Source organism: Hipposideros armiger, unplaced genomic scaffold (assembly GCF_001890085.2).
Source record: "Hipposideros armiger isolate ML-2016 unplaced genomic scaffold, ASM189008v1 scaffold_808, whole genome shotgun sequence".
Lineage (NCBI taxonomy): Eukaryota > Metazoa > Chordata > Mammalia > Chiroptera > Hipposideridae > Hipposideros > Hipposideros armiger.
Window position 1 is genome coordinate 308,434 of NW_017732158.1, and position 26,383 is coordinate 334,816.

The 26,383-nt window shown below is 37.0% G+C and overlaps 2 protein-coding genes across 2 annotated transcripts in view; one reads left to right on the forward strand and one right to left on the reverse strand.

Moving 5' to 3' along the window:
• The window catches only part of LOC109374299 (calcium-binding mitochondrial carrier protein SCaMC-1-like), a 45,378-nt gene extending 20,213 nt beyond the window's left edge, over positions 1-25,165 (forward strand). The window contains exons 5-10 of the mRNA XM_019628802.1: positions 369-527; positions 11,802-11,954; positions 18,703-18,810; positions 21,148-21,315; positions 23,551-23,701; positions 24,990-25,165. Of these exons, the coding sequence (XP_019484347.1) occupies positions 369-527; positions 11,802-11,954; positions 18,703-18,810; positions 21,148-21,315; positions 23,551-23,701; positions 24,990-25,165 (915 nt within the window). The remainder of the gene's footprint in view (positions 1-368; positions 528-11,801; positions 11,955-18,702; positions 18,811-21,147; positions 21,316-23,550; positions 23,702-24,989) is intronic.
• On the reverse strand, positions 1,287-3,166 carry LOC109374298 (T-complex protein 1 subunit zeta-like). The gene is given in 1 exon segment (XM_019628801.1): positions 1,287-3,166. A coding segment is annotated over 1 exon segment (1,596 nt). The 5' UTR covers positions 3,128-3,166; the 3' UTR covers positions 1,287-1,531.
• Positions 25,166-26,383: the final 1,218 nt, after the last annotated feature.

A 26,383-nucleotide genomic window follows, 5' to 3' on the forward strand; every position in this document is an offset into this window, starting at 1 on the left:
TTGTGAAAAATGCCTTTGGGATTTTGATAGGGATTGCATTGACTCTATCAATGGCTTTGGGTAGCATGGACATTTTAACAATATTAATTCTTCCAATCCATGAGAATGGCATATCTTTCTATTTGCTTGTGTCTTCTTCAGTTTCTTTCATCAATGTGAATTGACTTTACATTAAATCTATATCTGAATGCATTATTAAAAATCATTTGGGCTAGTACAAGTGCTAAGAAAATTGTCAATCTTCATTAACAGGAGATAAGATATGAAAAAAAATTTAGGTTTTTGGTCTTTGTAAAAAGTTATGCTTTTAATTTATCAAGTGTTATACTTTTCTTTATTGTCTAATTCTTTTTTTTACACTTTATCAGATAATTGACATAGGGGAGAGTATAGCTATTCCAGATGAATTTACTGAACAAGAAAAGCGTTCTGGAGATTGGTGGAGGCGTTTGGTAGTGGGAGGAATAGCGGGTGCAGTTGCAAGGACATGCACAGCACCTTTTGACCGCTTGAAACTCATGATGCAGGTAGTTTGCACACTTTAGTTACCCCTTAAGCATTAAAGTAACTTGAAAAATCCTCAATAATTTTTCAATAGAAATGTTTTGGCACATTTCATAGTCTCATTAAAGTTTTACATTTTTTCTGAAAATGTAAATTTTCTTATTTTCCATATTAAAAGATTTCTTAATTTTCTTAAAGATGCTCAGATGTTAATTAAATGAATTTTTATTTGAAATAATAATAGAACCACTTTATTAGAAGGCTTTTTCAGAAATATAGCTAAATCTATTAAAGAAGTGATAAGACACCATTAGTCTAACTTATTTGTTATCTCTAAGCCCTGACACAAATGTAATAACATGGTTCCATCTACTATTTAAGTTCTAAGAATATTTCTAAGAATTGGAAAATAAGTTACTTTGAGTGTATTATTGACTATTTCTCATTAGAGGTCGTATTGCCTAATTTCCTTTATTTTACTGAATAATGGATTGTCAACAATAGTTACAAAGTTAACTGTTAAATATCATATTAAAATTTAATATTTGCTGAATACTTTCTTTGCAAGGATACAAAAATTAATAATCCACAATATGGTAAATTTAAATTTGTATTTACATTTATAAACCTGGGTGTTTTATTGTCTTTTGGTTTTTTGATAACATTGGTGACATTTGGTAATGAATTATGAATAGTTTTTGTTTTGTTTTGTTTTTCAAGGAATATTTAATAAGGTAGGTAACATACTTTTCTAACATATATTTTTATCACTGAAGCTAAAGCAAAACATCCTGTTTACTGGATGAAAACAGCCTGCTTTATGTGTGTACACTGAGTGCAATTAAAAAAAATGCTGTAATTATAATTTCAGACTTTGAAATTTGAATAGGCGCCAGTGTTCTCTCCTTTTTTCACATGGAAAAGAAAATTCCTCTGAAAATTATTTGAAGCTTAGACAAAAATTCCACAGCTGGATTCTTAGGGTCACTCTTAAGACTCTTCACGATGATACAAAGGAGGTTTCAATTCAACCTTTGAGAGAAGACATTCCAGCTCGCATGATCTCATCTACCAGGAGAATGTTGGTAGCAATCACAGTGCAGGAGTGAAGAAGCTGTTTCTTTACACAATAGTTATCCCATATGCCTGCTTGTGCTGCCACCATTGGCTCACCTGTGTTCAAGTCCACACCCACAAGTTGACCTGAATTTGAATGTTCCGCTTGAACTTTAACCAGTGTTTCCTGAAGGTCAAAACCAGAATTCTGAGCAAGAACCTTGGGAATAATGAGCAATGCATCAGCAAATGCTTGAACTCCAAGTTGAGCCCTGCCCTTTACACTGGGCTTGTATTTAATCAGGGCTTCTGCCATCGCCACTTCCACTGCACCAGCACCTGGAACTACACAGCCATCATCAAGAGCATTTTTAACAGCCCTCAAGCCATCTCTTATTGCATCTTTGATTTGAGTGAGTGTGTGCTTATTTGGTCCTTTGATCAATAACGTGACAGAGCGAGGATTATTACATTTCTCAATAAAGGTGAACTTCTCTTCTCCCAATGTATACTCATAGACAAGACCTGCATGTCCCAAGCAATCTGGAATTAGGTCATCAAAAGAATTCAGAGCTACTCCACCACAAGCAAGAGTCAGCCTTTCCATATTTCTCCTTTTAGCTCTGCGTAGAGCTACTATGCCTTCTTTTGCAAGAGCATCTAAGGAAAATGGGTCAATTCCCTTTTGATTAATAACAACAAATCCTTTATCTGAGTCACCACAGACTTTCTTTTTCAGTTCTATTATTTTTTTAACTCTATCTTCAATGAATTTTCTTTCAGCTTTTACAAGTTTCTCTCTTTCTTCTGCACTCTTGTAAAAAAAGCCAGAATTCACTTCTGTTTTTTCGTATTCTAATGATACATTGCATGTGAGGATATATGCATCTTCTACTCTTTTTTTCATATCAGGATGTCATGCCCCATGGTCCAAAACAAGACCTCTAATTAAGCTTGTGTCAGTTTCAGATTTATGTTTCATTTCCATGATCTCAACCATGAAGAGGTCAGTAGGTTCATCTTGTTTTTTAATGGCCAAAATGGAGTCAACTACAGCCTCTGTTAAGACATCAGCAAGTTCAGCATAAACTTTAGTACGTAGAGATATTCTGGCCACATCTATGAGTGTTTCCTGGTTCATCTCTTTGCTTACTTTGACTCGTTCCAAAAACTGAAGTGCCTTTTCCTTTGCAGCTTCAAATCCTTCTGTTATTATTCTGGGATGAAGACCTTCAGAAATGTAGAGATCCGCCTGTTTCAGCAGTTCTCCAATGATTAGGACATTGGAAGTGGTACCATCACCAGTTATGTCATCCTGGGCTGTTGCTACTTTGGCTATTAGAGAGGCTGTTGGGTGTTGAATTTGCATTTCATGAAGCAGCACGTTGCCATCTTTAGTAAGTTTGATGTCTCCAGCACCAGAAACAAGCATCTTCATGGTGCCCTTAGGCCCCAAGTTGGTCCGCAACACGTCCTGAAGCCCCCGGGCCACGCTGATGTTGACCGCCAATGCTGCCTGAGCCCGGGCCACCTCGGCCTTGGGATTTAGGGTCTTCACGGCCGCCATAGCTGACACAGCAGCAGAAGGAAAAAAGACCAGGCATGAAAGTTGCCCAAAGCCGGCTCCATGAATAGTTTTTTTGTTTTTGGTTTTGGTTGATGTCTGATCTTATTTATTTGTTACTCTTAGAAAATTTTATTTATTTATTTATTTAAAAAATTATTATTAAGTTTATTGGGGTGACATTGGTTAATAAAATTATATAGGTTTCAAGTGTACAATTCTATAATACATCATCTATATATTGCATTGTGTATTTACCACCCAGAGTCAGTTCCCTCTCCTGGTTAAATAATTTTTTATTTTTGAGTTGCAGTTGGCATACACTATTAGTTTCAGGTGTACAACATAGTAATTAGACATTTATATTACATATGAATTGATCCCCCTGATAAATCTAGTACCCATCTGACACCATACATAGTTATTAGAATATTATTGACTATATTTCCTATTCAATACTTTACATTCCCATAACTATTTTGTCACCACCAATTCAGTACTTCTTAATCCCTTCCCCTTTTTCACCCCCCCCCAAACCCCCACCCTCCCATATGGCAACCATCAAAATGCTCCCTGTATCTATGAGTTTGTTTCTCTTTTGTTTGTTCATTTATTTTGTTTTTTAGATTTTACATATAGGTGAAATCACATGGTATCTATTCTTCTTCATCCAACCCACCCCACCCAGCATAATACCCTTCAGGTCCATCCATGACACTGCAGATGGCAAGACCCCATTCCTTCCCATGGCTGAGCAATATTACTTTGTATATATATATCACCTCTCCCCATCCATTCATCCACTGATGGACACTCAGGCCACCTCCACATCCTAGCCACTGTATACAATGCTGCAATGAACATATGGATGTACATGTCTTTTCACATTAGTTTTTTTGGTTTCTTCGGGTAAATGCCCAGAAGTAAAATTACTGGGTCCTTCTTTGTCTCTTGTTATAGCCTTTGTTTTAAAGTTCATTTTGTCTGGTATAAGTCTTACTACACAAGCTCTCCCTTCCTCCTTCTCATCCTTCTCCTTCTCTTCTTCTTTCCATTTTCATGAAATATCTTTTTCCATCCCTTTAGTTTCAGCCTGTGTGTGTCTTTTGATCTGAAGTGAATCTCTTGTACACAGCATATATAAGGATGTTGTTTTCTTATGCACTCAGCCACCCTATGTCTTTTGATTGGAGCATTTAATCCATTTACACTTAAAGTAATTTTTTTTTAAAGATGTTATTGGAGAATTGGGGGAGGGGAACAGACAAGTGGCTGTCCTTTTGTTCTTCAGTCTAGTTGTGGAGGACGTTGCTTCACTGGCCCATGTTGGTATTATGATCGTTGCGCTCTTCCTGGTTGAGGCAGATCAGTCGCTGGCCATTGGATGGCTGCTCACAGCAGGTCACAGCAGCTCACAACAGCTGCCGGCTGCTCATGGTAGCTTACAGCAGCCCACTGCAGCAGGGGCTGCAGCCTACGACGTCGCTGGTGACTCACGGCAGCCCAGCTCCAGGTTGAGCTGTTGTTCACCATCTTGGCTGTAGAGGGCACAGAATCACTGGCCCATGTGGGATCCAAAGCTGCGGCCCTGCTGCTCAGAGCTGGCGTCCCAAGCCAACTGTTAACCAACGAGCCACTCGGCCAGCCCTTAAAGTAATTGTTGATAGATACGTAGTTATTGTCCTTTTATTATTTACATTTTTGATCTTTTTTTTTCTTTTTTTTCTTAAAGAAGTCCCTTTAACATTTCTTGTAATACTGGTTTGGTGTTGATGAACTCTTTTAGGTTCTTCTTGTCTGGGAAACTTTATCTGTCCTTTGATTCTAAATGATAGCCTTGCTGGATAGAGTAATCTTGGTTGTAGGTTGTTGCTTTTCATCATTTTGAATATTTCATGCCACTCCCTTCTTGCCTGCAAAGTTTCTGTTGAGAAATCATCTGACAGTCTTATGGGAACTCCTTTCTAGGTAATTAACTGCTTTTCTCTTTCTGCTTTTAAAATTCTCTCTTTGTCTCTAAACCTTTAGCATTTTAATTACGATGTGTCTTGGTGTGGCCCTCTTTGGGTTCATCTTGTTTGAGATTCTCTGCACTTTTTGGGCTTGTATATTTATTTCCTTTGCCAGGTTAGGGGAGTTTACAGTCATTATTTCTTCAAATAAGTGTCCAACTCCTTGTTCTCTCTCTTCTCCTTCTTGTATTCCTATAATGCGAATGTTGTTATGCTTGATGTTGTTCCAGAGGCCCCTTAAACTCCCCTCATTTATTTTGGATTCTTTTTTCTTTTTGCTATTCTGATTGGGCATTTTCCGCTACCTTATCTTGTAAATTGCTGGTTCAATCCTCTACTTCATCTAATTTACTGTTATTCCCTCTAATATATTCTTCATTTCAGTTATTGTAGTCTTTATTTCTGACTTGTTGTTTTTTATGTTTCCTATCTCCATTTTTATGTTCCCTTTCTCTTTGTTGAAGCTCTCCCTGAGATCACTGAGCATCCTTATAATGAGTGTTTGGAACTTTGCATCTGGTAGATTGCTTGTCTTTATGTTTTTTAGTCTTTTTTTTCTGGAGTTTTCTTCTGTTCTTTCATTTGGGACATGTTTCTTTGCCTCCCCATTTTGGCTGCCTCCCTGTGTTTATTTCTATATGTTAGGTAGAGCTGCTATGTTTCCCAGTTTTGGTAGAGTGGCCTTATGTAGTAGGTGTCCTGTGGGCCCAGTGGCTCAGTATCCCTGGTCACCTGAACTGAGTAGCCCAGGTGTGTCCTTTGTGTGTGCCCTCCTGCTGGCTTGGTTGCTGTTTGCATGTCATTGGGAGGGAGTGACCCTCAGGCTGATTGGTTGTGAAGATTGTCTGTGACTACAGTGAAGGTGCTGTTGTGCTGGGACTGACCCTACAGAGCAGGATTCGCTTTAGCAGGCTCTAGGGCCTGCCCAGTGTACCCTTTGGATGTGTCATTTATGGAGGTTGTTGGCTGGTTCTCTGATATAGTTTGAAGCTGGCCTCTGGGTGTGTTGCTTCTAAGGCTTCTTGGGAAGGACTCTGGTGCAGGCTAAGGTCACCCTCTGCCTGTGCCCTGCCCGGTGCTACTTGATATTAGCTACAAAGTGATCAGCAGATTGTGGCCACTTGTGCTGGGTTTGGAAGTACCTGGGAGAGGCTAAGCATGAACTGTAGCCAGCTGCCGTTGATGCCAGGCTTGGGGCTGCTTAGCAAGGAGTACGGGGCACACTGAGGCCAGATGCTGCTTGATTTGGGCTTGTGAACCTTTGAAAGATTTTAGGAAAGTCCAAAGCATGAGCCAAGACAGGCCATTTGTATCAAATGCCACCGGAAGTGGTTTGGGTGGGCCAGCTAGTTGGGTGGGGCAGGGTCTCAGGGAATCACCAGGGTGGAGTGGACTAATGGTGTTAGCCAGGTTGATGGAGACTTAGATACGGCACCTGCCTGTGTCAGCTTGTTGGGTGGGGAGAGGGTTCAATAAAGGAAACATGACTTCTGCCAGGTCTTGTGTCTGGGAGAAAGCTGCCCCTCCAGCTCTTGCCCTGAAGCCAGACTATTCAGTTCCTCTCCATATATCCCTATCACCTTTTGGGGTGCTGCCCCAGTGGTGGAGCTCAGAGGAAATAAGTTCATCAGCAAGTAAGTTTGTGTGCAGGCCTTTTAAGAGCAGCACCTGGGACTCCAGCTGCCCTCTGTCTCACACAGTCACAATCTCTACTGGTTTTCACAGCCAGAAGTTTTGGGGATATCTTTTCCTAGCAGAGGAATCCTGGTCTGGGGATCCTGGTGTGGGACTGGGACCACTTACTCCTCAAGGGGCACCTCTGTAGTCAAAATATCCCTCCCTATGTGTAACTGCCACACTTGGGTGTGGGACCAGCACATTTTGTGTGTCGGCCCCTCTTACAGTCTCAAGGTAGCTTCTCTGTATATCCTTAGTTATAGGACTTCTGTTCAACTAGACTTGAGGCAATTCTCAGTGATGATTATTTTGTTTTAGTTGTAATTTTGAGGTGGTCATGGGAGGCGGTGAGCACAGCATTTACCTAGTCCACCATCTTGACTGCAGTTTCTAGAAAATCTTATTTTTCACTGACTCAGATTTAGAGGTAGGAGCTCTCAGAGAGGATAGCCTTCATCTCTTGACAATCTGTCCCTAGTGTTTTTCTTTGTCTTCCTTCATTCTCTTGGCCAAAAGTTTAGCCCATTCTGTAGCCTCTTTATTAATTTTTTTAATATGCTGTTTTTTTCTGAGCAATAGCCAATATTTGTGTTGTGGGACATGTGGAGCAACAAGATGCTGAATTTGGGGACTTTAGTTTTTGGTTTTGTACCTTCTTTGTTCAGGGCCTTTCTGACAACATACTGGTGGACATCGTCCTCTTTAGAGTGATTGAAAAGTTTGTAGATTCTGCTGGCTTTTTTGGGCCCCAAGTACTGAGGCACAAGTAGTATCAGTTAGTTCAGGAACATCACCCCACTTTTTTTTTTAACAGTAAACAAGTTGTGAATGCTCATTGGCATCTACAAAGCAACACTGAATGGATTTGTGCTTTCTCCATTTCTCTCGGTATATGATAGGAATGCCCCTCACTCAGTAACAGGTAGACACGACCATTGGTCAAGACACTTTGCTTCATGGGGAAATCTATTTTGTTGTTCCTACCATTGATTTGGCCACATTATCCTTCCATTTTTCACCCAGAGCATCAGCAACAACTTCAGTGGCCATACATTTTTCAAAAAAAAAAAAAAAGAATTTGTGTTCATCGTCCACTTCAGTGAATTTCTAGCAGCCAGTGGCTGGGAAGGAGATGTGCAACTTCATTGGAAGCAGCTGACCACCTCCAAGCTGCCATGAAAAAGAGCTGAATAGTTATTATTATACAATGCGAGTTAATTATGCAATAACTTTAATTTTACATAATTAAGAACTATTTCACTTATTTATACTTCTGCATCATTCAAAAAATGATTTGAGTCATCTCAATAAAGAACTAAATTTATATAGGTATGTCATTTTGGGAAAATTAGGCTGTTAGCTTTTGGTAATAAAGGCTTTGTTCATTTATTCCACATATATTTATTTAGGGCCCATTACGAAGTAGGTACTTAATAAGCATTGGGGGTTATGGTAGTAAGTTAGACATTGTTACCCTTACAGAATTTACAGTCTATTAGGAAAGTAGATAATTAGGGAAGTAATAATAAAATGTGATATAAGTGCTGTGTGTCCAGACAGAGGATACATATAGTACCAAGGAACACCAAGAAGGAGTAAATATTATTCCCCATCCACCTATTATTTCTTACATAAATATATGTGATATCTTGGCTAATGCATTCAATGGAAATAAAGACCTTTTAATTTAATGAGGCAAGTGTAGGGAACACACTTTGAATGGCATAAGATAATAAGACAAATAACCCACCAACTTTATGCATGTTTGATTACACATCTAACCCATATTCTGTTTAGTTGGTGCCTAAATTCAAGTAGGTGTTAAGAAAGAGCAGGAATTGAAAGACATTTTTTTGCAGGTAAAAATAAAAAAACCTAGCTTCCTTTGTGACTGGACCTATCAGAAAAAAAAAGAGGCGTAAAGGAAAAGTTTACAGACACAGCACAGAGCTACACAGAGATGCAAATGTATAAGGAGATGAGACAGATGGGAAAGGGACCCAGAGGAAAACTAAAGAAAGAAGATGTATTTATTGTGTGCCCATAATATGCTAGGTGCTGGATGAAAAAGCATATTTCTTATACTCCAAAACCTTATGAAGATAAAAACAACATATCTGTGTGATGGTGATGATAATATTGAAAATAATAATTGTCACTTGTGAGTGCTTGCTATGTGCCAGATAGACAAGTATATATGGGTATTGTAGGGATACAGGGTAGGAACGATCAGTTCTCCCAGGGGATGGAAACAGGTCAGTGGACTGGGGAGAGTGAAAAAGTATGGAGATAATAGGGGGTTATTTCCAGAAAGAGTAAAAAAAGAGAAAGGGATAAGGAGGCTGGATAGAGAGGATTAAGAAGAAGATGGGAGATAGAAAGATAGAAAAGGAAAATAGAGAAGAGATGGAAAGAAAAAAAGAAGGAATATGATAAATGAAAAATGGGTTAGAAACGGGAAAGAAGAATAACATAATGAGAGGCAAGAGGAAGGAGTCTCTGCCTTTCTTATGCCATTCTGGATTGGCTCTCATGGCTTTCATTTACACATGTATTTGACAGTAAAGTGGGTTCATTAGAACTTGTCCCCTTTATTGATGGAGGTGTTACTTTGTGAGCTTCACACAACTAGAAGAGAATACTGTGAGCTAGAGAAGAATGTGTGTTGTGTGGGAGAGGTAGTTTACTGTAGTTTAAGAGCAGGCCTCTTTACAAGTCAGAAAGTCCTGGGTTTGAATGCTGGCTTTACTGGTTACTTTATAACTGGGCAAGTTCTTTGATCTCTTCCAATTGGGTGTATAAAATGGAGATTATAGTACCAGGGTTATTTTAAGAATTAAATAAGATTGTATAAAGTGCTTAGCATAATGCTTGGCATGTAGTCAGTGCTCAAAAAAATGAAAGCTATCATTTTTGTAGAGAGATAAGATGAAAAAAATAGCACTGTTACTATTTTTATCAAAGCTGCATTAAAGTTTCTACAGTTCCTTGTTTGGTATTTTAAAAATTGTATTTTCTAAATAAAATTAATATATGCCTACTAAGAAAATTGGAAAATAGAAAAGTGGAAAGTAGAAAAGTTATCTAGTTTCTCTCCACCCAAAATGATCACTTCAGTGCATTGTCTTCTTGTTTTGGTTTATACATTTTTTTACATAGTAGTGCTTCCTTCATAAATAATTTATGTTGTTTATTGTTTTATGAGTAACAGTATGAAAACATGAGCATGTTTTCATGTTACCTCAAATATTCTTCAAATATTTAAATACTTGTATGGTCTTCAAATATAGTTTTGCTTTGTTTTTTTTTGAAGATTTTATTGGGGAATTGGGGAAGGGGAACAACCAAGTTGTTGTCCTTCAATCTTAGTTGTGGAGGGCGCAGCTAGCTCAGCTCCAAGTCTAATTGCCATCTGGCCACCTGTCGGCATCTCGCAGCCACTCAGCTCAAGGTTCTGTGTTCAATCTTAGTTGCGGGTGGGTGTAGTCCACCATCCCATGCAGGAGTTGAACCAGCAACCTTGTTTCTTAGGAGCACATGCTCTCACCAGCTGAGCCATCCTGCCACCTGCTGGCAGCTCAGTGGCAGCTCAGCTTGGGCGCAGCTCACTGGCTCATGTGGGAATCGAACTGGCGACCCTGTTGCTCAGAGCTCGCACTCTTAACCAACTGAGCCACTCGGCCAGCCCTTCAAATATAGTGTTTAATGACTGTAGTGTTTCAAGTGAATAAGTAATAATTTATTTTATTGCTTTTTCCCTATTCTTGGACATGTAAGGTAGTTTTAAAAATTCTTTTAAAGATATTTTAAAATGATTATTCATAACAGTTTATAATGATGAATATCATGGTTTATGGTTCATTTCTCATATTTAGGATTATTTATTTAGAAAGAATTTCTAGAAGTTTAAGTAATGATCGGAACATCTTTAAGCCTGTATGTATATATTGTTAAATTGTTTTCCAGACTTTTTCTATTCACAGGAGGTGAGAATGCCCATTTTACCTTGTACTTCCACTATTATTCCCTTATAAACAGGAGGGTATTTTATTAGTTTTAATTTTCACTTTCTTAAAAAGTGACATTTTTTTATTGTATAAAATAATGCATTAGAAAATGTGAAACTATGGAAAAGTATAAAGGAAAACATTAAAATGACACATAATCTTTGTATGTTAGTTTGCTAAGAATGCTATAACAAAATACCACAAACTGAGTGGCTTAAACAACGGAAATTTGTTGTCTCACAGTTCTGGAGGCTAGAAGTCCAAGATCAAGGTGTGGGCAGGGTTGGTTTCTTCTGAGGGCTGTAGGGGAAGGATCCGTTTCAGGCCTCCCTCCTTGTCTTTTAGATGGCATCGTCTCTCTATGTCCCTTTACATGATCTTCCCTCTGTATATGTCTCTGTGCCCAAATTTCCTCTTTTTTATAAGGACACCAGTCATATTAGATTTTAGGGCCCACTTTAATGACCTTACCTTAACTTGACTACCTCTATAAAGACCCTATCTCCAAATAAAGTAGATTCTGAGGTAATGGGGATTAGGACTTCAACATATGAATTTTGGGGGACGTAAGTCAACCCATACCACCTCACTCCCCAGAAATATCCACTATTGAAAGTTTGATGTACTTTTATCCATTCTATTTTCAGTGAATATTTCAGAGCACTGTTTAATTAAATTAAAATATTCTAGCAGCAACAACACATCTTATATATGCAAAAATTCTCTGGTAATTAATTTATTCCTGTTTTCTTTAAGTTATTCTTCTTTTCTTTGCTGTATGAGATTAATTAAAGTATGTATTTGGGGACAACAAAAAAATTTAATATATCAATTTTGTGTGTTTCTAAAGGAAAATTAAAATTGTGTTAAAGATCATAAATTTACATATATATTTATACGTATATTTCATTATTTTATTAGCAATAATAGTATCAATGCTACACTACCAACAAAATAAGTGAATTTGCTTTTCACTTTTAGGTCCATAGTTTAAAGTCAAGAAGAATGAGATTAATTGGTGGGTTTGAGCAGATGGTGAAAGAAGGAGGAATTCGTTCTCTTTGGAGAGGAAATGGTGCAAATGTTTTTAAGATTGCACCTGAGGCAGCCATCAAGATCGGGGCCTATGAACAGGTAAAGTGCTATTGTCTGTGGAATTTTATAACAAAGATCAGATTTTAAATTTAATTTAAAAAGTTTAGGCTTTCATGAGAGAATACTAGATTACGGGCAAGCAATAGATGTCAATTTAGATATAAGTGACTTTGTTTATTCTCATTTGATTCTTTTTTCTGTTTTCATATTATTTTTGTTTATAAGGGATGTTCCATGGATTATATTATATTGGGTTGTCAGAAAAGTCATGATGCATTTTTGCAACAAAAAACAGAAAAAACACATTATGACTTTTCCGACAACCCAATATTATCGTAACTGATGTCTGTTAGTAGTTCTTTTAGTTTCAATGTTATGTGAAAGAAGCCCAAACATTTCAATTTCGTTTTTCTTTGAGCAATTAGAATGTTTTATTTAAAGTTTGTTAATGTGATTTAGGATTTTAGTTTTGCTTAAATAATTCACTTTGAGATAAGGTGTATTTATTTTCAAATAGTATAAGTTATCAGCATCACACAAGAGTCCAAGAGTGCTCTCTGTGTGTTTCAAGTTTTCCATTTTCACTGTAAATCTTAGAGTAATTATTTTTTCTTTAAACATTTTTATAGCATATAGCATTGCATTGTTTTGTAGAACCTTGGTTCACAAAGTCAGAAGACCTCACAATTTTAAGAATATATTAAAGATTAATAATATCCTTTCTCAACTCAGACAGTTGAAAAGCAAGTAGAAGGATGGATAGGATACTAGACTTAGTTGTAAAGCATATCTTAAAAACGTACATCTCTTACTTAAATGGGGACTTGCTTCCTTATTCATCAAATATTTCTTTTATGAACAAATGTTTCTTGAGCACCTAATGTTCTGGACCTTGTTCTGGGTGCTGGAGATATAGCAACAAACAAAACAGCAAAAAGAAAAAAAGCGTACCTGCCTTTGTGGAATTGACATTAGCATATAGGTTGGAGGAGACAGTAAACAAGTAAAATATCTGGTATACCAGATGGTGGTAATCGCTATGGAGGAAACAGAAGATAGAAATTGGAGATAGTAAGAGTCAACAACTCTTTCAAGGAGTTTTGCTATGAAGAGGAGAGGAAAACAGAGTAGTAATTGGAGGGGGATGTGGGATCAAGACAGAGTGTTTGTATGTTTAGCGGGATGATCCAGTAGAGAGAGGACCATTGATGACTGGAAAGAGGAAGGTAGTACAAAGAGATTCTCCCCGAGGCTCTGAGTGGGTGAGAGAAGATGGGAACTAGTGCTCATGGGAGGGTTTGGCCTTGGCTGGGCACTTCATCCATAGGAGAAGCGCTATGAAGTGGGCACTGATGCAGGCAGGTTTGTGGAAGTTCTCTTCCTAGTGCTTCAATTTCTTTAGTGAAACAGAAAGCAAGGACACGCTGGAGGTGTGAGGAAAGCAGTGAAGGTATGAAATATTATAGTATTCCAGGAGCTTGGGAAAGCGGATAGAGGAATTGAAATAAGATTGCTGGTGGCAGAGGGTCCAGGTGAATTTTTTTTTTGTTGATTATACAAGTCAAACAATATCCTAGTCTGTGTTTATGTACTGCTGGATGATAGCCCATTATGTTGCCTCTAGGAAGGCATGGGTAGCTAACCATCAACTTATCCCTGTGGATCAGGATACCTCGGTTGTAACTCTGGACTTGTCTATTGAGATCATTATATTCATCTTGCATCTGATGGTTAAGTGCCACCACTTGGCCTCTGCTATTCTGGAATTTCTATTGCCATTGATACTAGTGAACCTAGTTTCATGGCAACATCCCCTGCTGCCAACCCCGAGAACAGCCATCATTGGGTCTTTCAACAAGGACTCTCCTCTTATCATAGAAACAGTCAACTGCTAGGTTCTCCAGTCTCATGATAAAATTTGTTCTAACATTTCCAGCATCATGAATCTCCTGAACCCACCATCAACACTGTCAAGACTTTGACACCTCCACTTCATTTGTTGTCAGCCATAAAATATCCAAGCTTTAAAGAACCACCACAGCAGCATATAAGGTTTCAGGTGTCCTGTGTCATGTGGGAGATTGCCACACATTAATAAAGTCTCCCCTATTCCACCCCCATAGCCTCACTGTTCAACACGCTTATGCTCCACTCCCACACATGTTCCACTGGTTCCTTCCAGTCCATGTTAGCTAGGTCATACAAATATTTGGTCAGAATGCTATTTATTCCTAGAACGTGGACTGCATTTCTTCACTGGGCTATCCGAGGCCTGACCCTATACAATTATTGGTTGGGCAGCAATAAGAGGAGGTGTGTGCAGATAATGAAGAGGACAAATATCTTGATAGGCATCTGCCTCTTTGAGGCTTTCACGTGACCTGTGGACAAGGAGAGGCTGCTCTGCTTGTGGGAAGGGGACTACTTTTTGCCAAATTGGAGGGTGCTGGAGAATTTGGGAGTTCAGGTTTCTCAGGCACATACACCCAAATGTCCTCATTCCATGTACCAGGGTCCCACTTCTTCCCAATGAGGGTACTCACTTCAGCACGGGAGACCTTTGGAAGCTGCACATTCAGTTTCCTTTATATTTGTATATTCCTGTTACCTTTACATTTGTATCCTGGGCCTGAGTTTCAGCAGTCTATTCACCAGCTGCAGGAGATGAGGGTGTCTTTCAATGCCTTGATGAAGGCCTTATAGTGTTCACAATATGCTTTAAGGTGATAGTTGGCTGACCTAACCTTGACATTCTCTTTCTTCAAAGTTTCTAAGGCAGTGAATAAGAGCCAGCTAACTCCACAATCCTTAAAATTGTCCCCATACTGCTCAAGTATTAGAGCAACTGCATAACGTAATGCTTTCCTTCCTACCAGTACCTCAGCCCAAGCTGCCATGACTAAGAACCATAGTAATTGACCAAAGGTTATTGTCACCCCATTTACCACCAGCAACGGGGTCTGTGTTGCCAAGTGACTGATCCAGTTCCAATAACATCAACAAGCCTTTCCAGGACCACGTTTCAAAGAACCAGCTTTTGATTTTGTTGATTTTCTCTATTGATTTCCTATTTTTATTTTCACTGATTTCTGCTCTAATTCTCATTCTTTCTTTTATTCTGCTTATGTTGGATTTGGTCTTTTTTTCTAGTTTCCTAAGGAGGAAACTTAGATTATTGATTTTTGGATCTTCTTTTCTAATACATGCATTCAGTGCTATAAATTTCCCTCTAAATGCTGCTACCACTGATTTCGATAAATTATGTTTCATTTTCATTTAGTTCAAACTATTTTTAAATTTCTCTTGAGATTTTTTTTGTCCTGTGTGTTATTTAGAACTGTGTTCTTTAATTTCTACATATTTTGGTATTTTCCAACTATCTTTCTGTTATAGACTTCTGGTTTAATTCCACTGTGGTCTGAGAGCAGACCTTGTATGATTTCTGTTCTTTTAAATTTGTTAAGGTGTGTCTCATGGCCCAGAATTGGTCTATCTTGGTGAATGTTCCATGTGAGCTTGAGAAGAGTGTGTGTTCTGCTGTTGAATGAAGTAGTCTATGATGTCAGTTATATCCACTTGATTAATGATGTTGTTGAATTTAGTTATGTCATTACTGACGTTCTGCCCGCCAGATCTGCCCATTTCTAATAGGGGATGCTGAAGTCTCCAACTATGATAGTGGGTTCACCTGTTTCTCTTTTCAGTTCTGTCAGTCTTTGGCTCACGTTGTTTGATGCTCTATTCTAAGGTGTGTACACTTTAAGGATTGGTTTGTCTTGGAGACTTGACCCCTTTATCATTATGTAATGCCCTTCTTTATTCCTGATAACTTTCCTTGCTTTGAAGTCTGCTCTGTCTGAAATAAATATAGCTACTCCTGCTTTTTTTTTTATTAGTGTTAGCATTCATTTACATTTAATCTATATGTGTCTTTATATTTAAAGTAGGCTTTTTGTAGACAGTATATAGCTGGGTCTTGTTTTTTGTTTACTCTGACAATCTCGTCTTTTAATTGGTGTGTAGGACCCCTTTTGAAGTGGTACTAACCGTTTTAGTTTGGATTCCCCAAAAACAGAGTCTCATTTATTTGGGAAGAAGCAAGAGTGAGGAGGCAGGAAGAGTGACACAGAAGGAAGAAAAGTCAGTGTAAGGATACATAAATGAGGTTTCGACTGTAAGCAGTAGAGGGTTGATGCTGCTGGAACTTCTAAGAAGTGTACAGAACAGTCCCCAGAATTGTCTGTCTCAGGGGTCGGCAAACTTTTGAGCCACCGGGGGTCAGCAAACTGTGGCTCGTGAGCCACATGCGGTTCTTTGGGTACGTACATGTGGCTCTGAAATAAAATAGAAAATGAAAATAAAACTATCATAGTTTCATTTATAAAATTTTTAAAGGATATTATTCACATAATGGTGATTATGTAAAAATATATTTATGGCTCTCAAATAATTTTTAAATTGTTGTGAGGGACAGGGTTGGCTCTTCCAGGGGTCGGCAAATTTTTGAGACAGAACGTTCCCAAAGAGCCGCATGTGGCTCGCGAGCTGCAGTTTGCCGACCCCTGGTCTGTCTGAAGAAAGGGAGCTGAGGCATTTATTTACCGGTTTCTATCCCATTTTACATGAGGCTTGCTCTTAAGACTTTAACTTCCTCAGACTTCTGGGCTGGACAGGCTCCCATAGCTTCAGAGAAGGCCGTGAGGCAGAAAAGCAGAGATGAGAGGCTTTTGTTTTAGAGGGGGTTCTGTCAGTGTGATTCTGCACAGAACTTTCCAGACGTGATGTGGGGCTCTAGAAGTGTCTGCCAGGGTCAGCTATCTTCCTGCTGCGTTTGGGGGCCTGAGAGTTGCTTTAGAGATCAATGAAGGACAAGGTTGTGTAGGCTATGATTATGGGTTTTCTAGTAATACAATTCTTTCACAAACTTCTTACTCTTGTCTGTTTGCTTCCAATCAATACCACGTGAAAAACCACATCCAAAAAATTCTCTTCTGATATTTTATTTTCCAGCTCCTGTGCTCAGTCATTCCCCTATCTCTTATTTTCATAGCAGCTACATTGATGTCAACTGAAACAATAGGCTGAAAACATATGACAACACCCTTATCTGAGTTCTGAAGATAGGCGAGCTCTTTAGGACAATCTTATTTCTTTCTATTGGAGTACAGAAGTAGGTGGCTTTTCCAACATGGAAACCCCACTTTTCTTGACTGTCAAGCCAACAAAGAATGCTCCTGAAGTAGAGCTCTATTTCCTTCCGTCTTTGCTTGGAAACTGGCTTTGGAGCAGGTCCTGAGGCAGAAAAGCAGAGAAAAGCCTTAGCTCATGTCTCATAGATCTTGCTGAAAGCAGCAAGTGGGCTGTACTGACCAGCATTCTGAGATCTTACAATCAGTTTTCCTAGAACTTCAGCCTCAGAACATGGTCTACCTTCCAAATTATCGCAGGAGGCAGTTTCATCAAGCATTATTTAGTAAATATAATCTGCTTTCTGAGGCTATCTTGAATTCTAAATGAGCTTCAAGTTTCAATCATTACCTCCTTAGAGTGTAATATCTGTGTCCTAACAATAAAGCCAATGCCACATATTGGGTTGTCGGAAAAGTCATGACGTATTTTTTCTATGTTTTTGTTGCAAAAATGCATCATGACTTTTCCGACAGCCCAATATTTTATGTTTTAGTTATGACAGCACCTCACATCTAGTAACCAATTTCTGTACTTGTTAGGACTCATTCTAAGCTGTTGTAACAAAGAGATACCAAAATACAGTAGCTTAAATAAATATTGGCAAGTGGTCCAGGGGTAACAGTACAGCTCCACCATCTTCAATACATAGCTTCAAAGGTTCACCCATCTTTGCCATTTCCAGGGTGGAGGAAACAGGAGTCCAGGACAAGCATCTCTAAGGAGATGTCTCAGAATTTGCCTGCCCAACTTCCCCTCATGTCTCATTGGCCAAAATGAGTCACTTAGCCACCCAGCCTAGCTGCAAAGGAGAAGAAGGAAATGTAATTTGTAGCTGAGTCAGCTCTGTTACTAAAAGGAAGATGATGGTAATGGGAACAGATTGCTGTGTCTGAACCAGTGATACTTTCGGATGGGGACTCACTGATTTGAGAACCAGAAAGTTAGTTCATAGAAAGTAGCTGGTCCGTATTAATGATAATGAGAAAGGCAAACAAGAAAATATCTTACCTAGGAGGTGACAAGATAATCTGTTTTCTAAGGATATCTTGGATTCTACATGAGTTTCAAGTTTCAATCTCCATGAAACTTGACTTACTTTTTAGTTCCTATGAAGCCTGACCTTTGGGCTGATATTTCTGTTTTTTTTATTTCCACATGCGTTTTTGCAATAACCTCCCTGTTTCTTGAGCTAACCCCAGAGTAAGCTGTTGTTTCTTGTAACAAAAAGAGCTTTTCACATTGTTACTATTCTGATTATCCAGTACCCAAGCAATATTAAATACCTTCCATGTGTTAGGTGTGGGGCTAAAAAGACATAAAAGATACAGTCCTTGCCCCCTTTGTATCATTTGCATGACTGTTCATGAATATGCTTAAGTGATTTAATGTTGCTAACTTATTCTGCAGAAATAAAAGAAAAACGGTTTTACTATCTTAGACAATTGCATAAAAATTAAAATCAAGTATTCTACTAGATATCAGGTGCCTGGGATACTTTTAAAAACCATTTTATGCTACTAATTAATGTTATAAACTTAGAAACAATATATATTCAATTTCAGTAATATTATACATTTTAATACTTTTATTTATACAGTATAAGAAATGGCTTAGTTTTGATGGCGCTAAAATAGGAACTGTTGAGAGATTTATATCTGGTTCATTGGCTGGTGTAACTGCCCAGACCTGTATTTACCCCATGGAGGTATGTATTATTATAAAATTTTAACTAAAGTAATGCTTTTAATGCAAATTATAACTTTTAAAAAAATAAATGAATCCCAGGTCAAGATTTTATACAATAAACAGCTTTATAGCTACAAGAATTAAATCTCATATCAAGTATCAGTTGGCCTTAGTAGATTTTTTGTTTTGTTTAGGATAAAAGTAGTACTGTAGATGTACCAAGAAGATAATTTCATTCATTGATTGTTTAATTGATTTATTCATTAATCAAATCAAATTTATACTGCACACCCACTAGGTATAAGGTACTTTTCTAGATCCAGAGATGAGTCAGATAGGCTCATCATTGATGAGTCATTTTGGTCATGGAGCTTATAGTCTAGAAGGTAAGATAAAACATGTACATTAGTAATAGTGATCCAATATAGAAAATATAAATTCTGGAAGAGAGATCAATATGAAGTGCTATGGAAATGCAGAGGGGAGAAATTATTTCTCATTAGGGATTTTATGAAAGATATGAATAGAATGTGTGAGTTTGGCTTAGAATTTGGATGCTCAGAGATGACGGGGAAGGGCATTTTAGGTGGAAATAATGACTTGAGCAAAGGAATGGAAGGAAAAGAGCAAGTATTTAGATTTGGACTGGACAATACCATAGATAATGGGTTCAGGCCAGATCATAAAGGCTCTTGAATGTAGCTTATGAAATTTAATACTAATTTCTTAAAAAATAAGAAGCCATTAAAGACCTTAGACCCTGAAATATAATCTTGGTAAAGTTTTTTAGAGAAGAGACTAGAGAAATGAGATAACTAGATATAAGATATTGCCATCATTCAGGTGATAATAAGGGCTTGAAATATGATATTGACTAGGGGAAATCTACTCGTGTTAGAGCTCTCTTGAGAACTGACAACTTGAGAAGTAGAAAGCAGGAGAAGGAGAAAGGAAGAAGGTGGATTCTGTCTGGGTTCTGTGTCTGTAACAGAGGTAGAGACTGGAGGAAGTGAGCCAGGCTCTGAGGGATGATGAGTTCAGGTTTGCATATATATTTATTTATTTATTTATTTATTTATTTATTTATTTATTTTTTAGCTGAGCCATCCTGCCACCTGTTGGCAGCTCAGCAGCAACTCTGCTCAGGCCGGGACTTGAACAGCTGTTGCTCAGAGCTCACACTCTTGAGTGAGCTCTTAACCAACTGAGCCACTCGGCTGGCCCAGGTTTGCATATATATTTAAATCGAGTTGTTGGTGGACAATCAAGTTATGATTTTCAGCACGCAGTTGCAAATATGACACCGAGACTTGAGAGAGATCATTTCAAGTCTTGATGTGTCATCTGCAAAGAAGTGTTAGTTAAAACCATGAAATTGTTAGAAAATAAAAAAGCTGGTTTGTTTTTTTTTTAAATGCTTAGAAAAAAACTTTTGAGAAGACCTTAATTTAGGGAATAAGAGGAAAGAAAACATTCTAGTGAAGCACACAGAAAAGACATACTTGGGTAAGAAGAGAGTGCATTGCCCTGGAGAGGGCCACATTTTAAGAATGGGATTATCCAAAGTGTGGGGTCCTGCAGATAAGTTCAAACATGGAACTGACTACTCAGAGGCACTTCCATCAAGACACACAGTTTGCCCCATCAAAACAAAGTTTATACTTTTTTTTTAATCTGAGCTGTTTTGAAGTGTCATTTCTCCAAGTATACTATGTAGAGCTCCTTTAAATTAAATTAATGGAAAATAAGAGGACAAGGAGTGAGGTTCCATCAGAAGAATCACATTGAGCATAGGCATATTGATTACAGACAGCCCCTGGAGCCCACGATGGCCCTCATAGCCCCTGTTATGTTACTGTTTTATGAGCACAAAATGAGCCCAAGTCCTATTAAATACAGTTCACAGGCCTCACTGTTAGTTCCCAGAGCATGTATTTAAGCACACAGAGCATTTGTTTCCATATTGGCTCTTCACTTTAACATGACCATATGCTTTTCTTAAACGTGGATATTGGCTGTAGTTCCTTTATTTTGAAGCAATAATGTTATCTCACATGAATTTGTTTCAGAATATGTTGCCTTACAGCCCATAAAAGGAGTTTGAGTGGATGTATCAATCAGAGCCACATGATTAATTTATTCTCCTCTTTAAATCATGTGTAAAAAAGCTCCATACTGTATCAATTGTTCATAATTAAGAAACAATTAGTGAAAAGTTAAAATTATGTGTTATTGCTTTCTTTTTTGATTTCTATGGTAATTAGGAAACATTGTGATATATTAAAATTTACTGAATTGCTAGATGAGTTGAGTGAATCTGATCAATATATTTTTACTACATTCTTTCACCTTTTAGGTAATAAAGACCAGACTAGCTCTAGGTAAAACTGGACAGTATTTGGGGATTATTGATTGTGGCAAGAAGCTTCTGAAACAAGAAGGTGTCAGAGCCTTTTTCAAAGGTTATATCCCTAACATTCTAGGCATTATACCTTATGCGGGCACAGATCTTGCTGTTTATGAGGTGAGCGGGTGAGTTTATTCTCATAATATGACATTATGTGTTAGATTGGAACATTTGTTCCAATTTTGTTACATAATAGTTTTTATTCTAAAAATCTTGTTATGTTTTTGTTATTTTGTTCCAATTCTGTTACAATAATAGTTTTTTATTCTAAAAATCTTGTTATAAGTGACTTTTCATGAACTAGCTTCTGACCAAGAAGTGAATTGAATGGTTTTATTTGGCTTTTTGTTTATATGTTAATTGTCTGGTATTCTAATAATTTTTGTTATTTTTGTTCTAATAATTAATGGTTTTTGGGGGTGTATGTGCGAATTAGTTTTTGGTAATAATAATTATAGACAAAAATGCTGATAAAATAGTGATTCTCAACTCTGGATGCATATGAGAATTACCTGTATGTGTATTGTTAAAAAATAAGATTCTTTGGCTTCATTCCAAGATATTCTGATTTAATTATTCTGGGACAGGTTTTTTAACTCCCTAAAAGGATCTGATGCACAGTTGTGAAAATGAGAATTGAGGAGTTATTGGGGGTTTGGGGCAGAGGTAGCATGAAGATAGGGCAGATACCCTAATAGTATGTAGTGCTGAGCAGGCAGGATTCTAAGTTACTCCCCTTTCAGCCAATCATTTGATTTTTATGACCATACAGCTGTTTCATATAGAGCTTCTTAACAACGTATACCATTTGGTCATAAGAACCAGGTGAGAGTATGTGACTAGTTTAGCTGAAATTCATTCTCAATAAAGGAAGGACAGCTCTCTAAGCATAGGGGCGGTGGTACTTTCGGCATGTGGTACCACCATTGTGCGAAAGATAGCTGATTTCATTTAGCACTTAAAAAAATATGCTTCCTTTTTTTGGTAGAAGTTTAAAGTATTGAATATTATAGCATGTGTTTTTTTCCTTTTTGTCTTCTTGCTTCTGTGATCTTGTTAAAATAAATTCATTGCTCCTGTTTAATGTTGGTGTCCCTCCATTCTTTTTTTTTTTTTTAGCTGAGCCAACCTGCCACTTGTTGGCAGCTCAGCTCAGGCTGGGACTCAAACTGCTGCTGCTCAGAGCTCACACTCTTGAGTGAGCTCTTAACCTACTAGGCCACTCAGCCAGCCCTCCTTCATTCTTTGATTTCTACAGTTCAGTATCTTTTGCTTTCACACCAGAGTGACACTACACATTTCTCTTTTTATGGTTGCATGACTATAATAAATGTACACTGAGTAAAGACATTTTAAAATTGATTTTTTTCAAAAGCATCAAATTATACATTTCATAGTAATTGCCCCAGTATTTAATGGTAAAGTTGTATCTTTTAATAAATAAACTGTTGTAACAGCAAGTAGTGATATTTTAAACCCACTATTTGTAAATAATTCCTTCTAGCTACTTTCAAGGAAAAGCAAATTTAGAAAGATGAATATTTCTTTAAACTTGAGAAAATATGGTTTTGTTAACCCACAGTGAACTCTGCAGTCTTCTCTACAATATTCTGTTAATCCCTCTGAAAATCTCAAGAAATCTGCTTGGGTATTTGAATATAATTACAAACCAAAACAATCAAGCAAAATAAAATAAAATTAACAGAACACACACAGAGACACAAACACAGGAAAATGAAAACATTCTGAGGTTGTATGAATACATTTATTTGAAAACATCTGTGCACCCGGTCCCTGATAGGACAGCAGGGTTAGCCCCCTCTGTACAAGGAACAGGAACAATCTTTTGTAAAGATTCTGAAAGAACGGTTATTAAAATCAAACAACCAAGCTTGACTCCCATTTATCAGCTTTGTGAACTGATAGCTCAGTCTCTTGGAATGAGTTGCCTCATATATAAAAATTTAAAATGGAGACAACAATATTCACTTGTCAAGTTTCTGTAGGGATTAAAAGAGAGAACATTATGAAAATGCTCATTATAATTCTTGAATCAAGGAGCTACACAAGGGTGGCCAGTTAGCTCAGTTGGTTAGAGTGTGGTGCTGATAACTCCCAGGTTGCTGGTTTGATCCCCGCATGGGCCACTGTGAGCTGCGCCCTCCCTAAAAGAGTCAGCGATGCCACTGTAGCATGAAAGCAATGTGTAACCAATGACCATGGCTGTTTCCCAATAAAATTTTTTTAAAAAGCTACTCAATAATGTTTGTTGAAATTGAATGAGCAATGAACTTTATTCTACTTAGACTTCCATAGTAGCTAAAGGATATTTATTGCTTTCTTGTCTTCCAGCTTTTGAAGAATTATTGGCTAGAACATTATGCAGGAAACTCTGTCAACCCTGGGATAATGATTTTGCTGGGGTGTAGTGCATTGTCTCACACTAGCGGTCAGCTAGCCAGCTTCCCTCTGAATCTTGTTAGAACACGCATGCAGGCTCAAGGTGAGTTTTTTTAATGAAGTCATAATAAGTTTAAAAAGTTAACAAAAATCGTTTTAATGAAGTAGTAATAAAAACTAAATTAAAAACAGTTTAAAATAATGAAACTGTTTTAAATAAGTAGAAGTTAATGATTTCAAAAACTGAAAAACTGTACAATTGATACATAAAAAGCTAACCCTCTGATTCTAAAAGCATAACCTTGAATTTGTTTTATTGTAGAGCCTTTGGTGAATTTTAGATTTTATTGCTTCTACAAAGTTCTGTTTGGAACTCTCCACATTTCCTTCTTTCAGGAGTTTACAATTAGGAAGTACCAGCAGAACAATAGAAAAGATTTTGCTTTCTTCACATTGAATCAACAGTTATTCAATATGAACATGTAATTTTTTCCTAGTTCTGCTATCATTGTTATATTCTGCATCAGGAACTTAATACATTTGTGGAATTGGACGCAGTTGTTTTGTATTCCAATCCACATAGCAAGGAGATATGAAATAGAAGGGAAGGTATCTGTTTTGTTCCTCTCAAGTGAAATGTTAGGAATTTAGATTTTAAGCACATGCATTTTTTGCTTTTCAAGAAGAAAAAAAACCTTGCAAAACCCTATTATTATCTTCCCAAGTAAACTATGTACGGGGTCATGTGGTAAGTGATATTCTTGTACATTCTTTTTCCTCTTCTTTTGGGGAAGATTTTTGGATTTAATTTATATTGCAATCCAGGTGAGGACTCTCTCTATTCATCCCATCAGCCATCCATCACTCTGTCAAACTATAATATTTATGTCATACCCAGTTCCCACTGCTCCGTTGTGGTTCCTTATTAAAGACTTTCAAGTATGGTCCAATAGAACTTTCTGCAATGATGGAAAGATTTGATATCTGTGCTGTCCTGTATGGCAGCCACTAGTCACATGTGGCTGTTGGGCACTTGAGGTGTTGCTGCACTAGTACAACTGAATTTGTAGTTTAATTTAATTTAATTTAATTAATAAATTTATTTTTTTATTAAAAAATTTTTTTAAAATTAGTTTCAGGTGTACAACACAGTGAAATAGTTATACTTTTTACCCCTCAAAGTGACAACCTCCCTCCTCCAGTTTTATTCAATTTTAATCAATTTAAATAACCACATGTGTCTACTGACTGCTGCACAGGACTATTTTATATGTAGGGAGAAAGGTGTACTCTGAAGTGATTTCAACATTTGTAAATTCTCATTAATCACTGGACTTTCTTAAGATATAAAGATTAAATATTGAATTATACCAATTTTTTTCAATTTATAGCACTGGAGCAAAAAGAAACAACTTCTATGATTCATCTCATTCAAGATATATATAACAAAGAAGGAAAAAAGGGATTTTTCAGGGGTTTCACCCCAAACATCATAAAAGTGCTTCCTGCAGTAGGCATCAGCTGTGTGGCTTATGAAAAAGCAAAAGGATATTTTGGATTAATTTAGAAGTGAAATACCAAATTGTTGTCATTACTATAATTACTTAATTATAAGATAATACCTTGGTTGTAAAAAGAAATTTATTTTTTCCTAAAAGGAAAGAATTATCAAATAATTGTTAAAACATTTACTCTCTATCAAATACAAAATCTATAAATTAAATAATCTTTAGGTAAAGTCCTTTGATAATTTAAAATCCTTAATGTTCACAGAATTCCATTTATATTTCCAACTACTCTCCCTTGAATCCTAATTTGAAACTTGTTTTTATTGGGTTTAAATATACCATAGTAACATAAAACATTTGATTAGTTGTAGCAGTTTGTATTAATCTTTTTGCATTTAAACGCATTTTTTAAAAAAGCTGAGCTTGAAAAATGTTTTACATAGCAAAAGAAAAATCAGTGCATTTAAAATTGAGGTTAATAGCAAATGATCAGAGTCTGTTTCTCTTGTTTAAGCAAAATGGAAAGTTGGTTTCATAATTCCTTCTATCAGATTATGGATGGTATAATGATAACATGATAACCTATTTCTTCTCTGGGTACTTTTATTTGTAAATATAAACACTGTTGGTTTATTTTTATTCTTGATATTTTCAGCTGTTATAAGGAAGTCAGCATTGAGACAAATCAGCATTGGACCAATTTTCTTTTATCTTCTGGTTGGAAAACATTTGAGAGAAAGAATTTTAAAAATTTAATCCAGTATTTCATGTTGTACTTATTGAAGCAATTCTTATTCAACTTAGAAGTTGATTGAGTCAGCCCACTGAAGTCCTAAATATCTCTTTTTTTTCAGTTTTTTGAAAAAATGACTCCTATTCCCTATTGGAATTATTTAATTATTTAAATTATTTAGTTATTGAAGTGATTTAAATCAGAGTGTGGCGAGACAGTGGCAATGGGCTCGTTGGCCATAATAGTCCTCAAATGAAGAACTGCCAACTAAACTGACAAAAGTCCAAGCTTTGAGCCTTAAGGCCTTGCTGATCTAAACATTTGCCTTTATTAGTTTCCTCAAGATGATCAGTTTCTTGGTGATAGACTAATAAAAAATTACTCACAAAGTTGAGATAATATTATCACAACACAAAGATATTAATTTATAGTGGAGCTTCATATTTTCCATTAATCGGAATACTTTTATCCCTTCTCTGGGGCACCATTTCCTGGTATCAAGTTACCCAGGAAACCAAATACGTAATGAGAAGATTGATGTGGA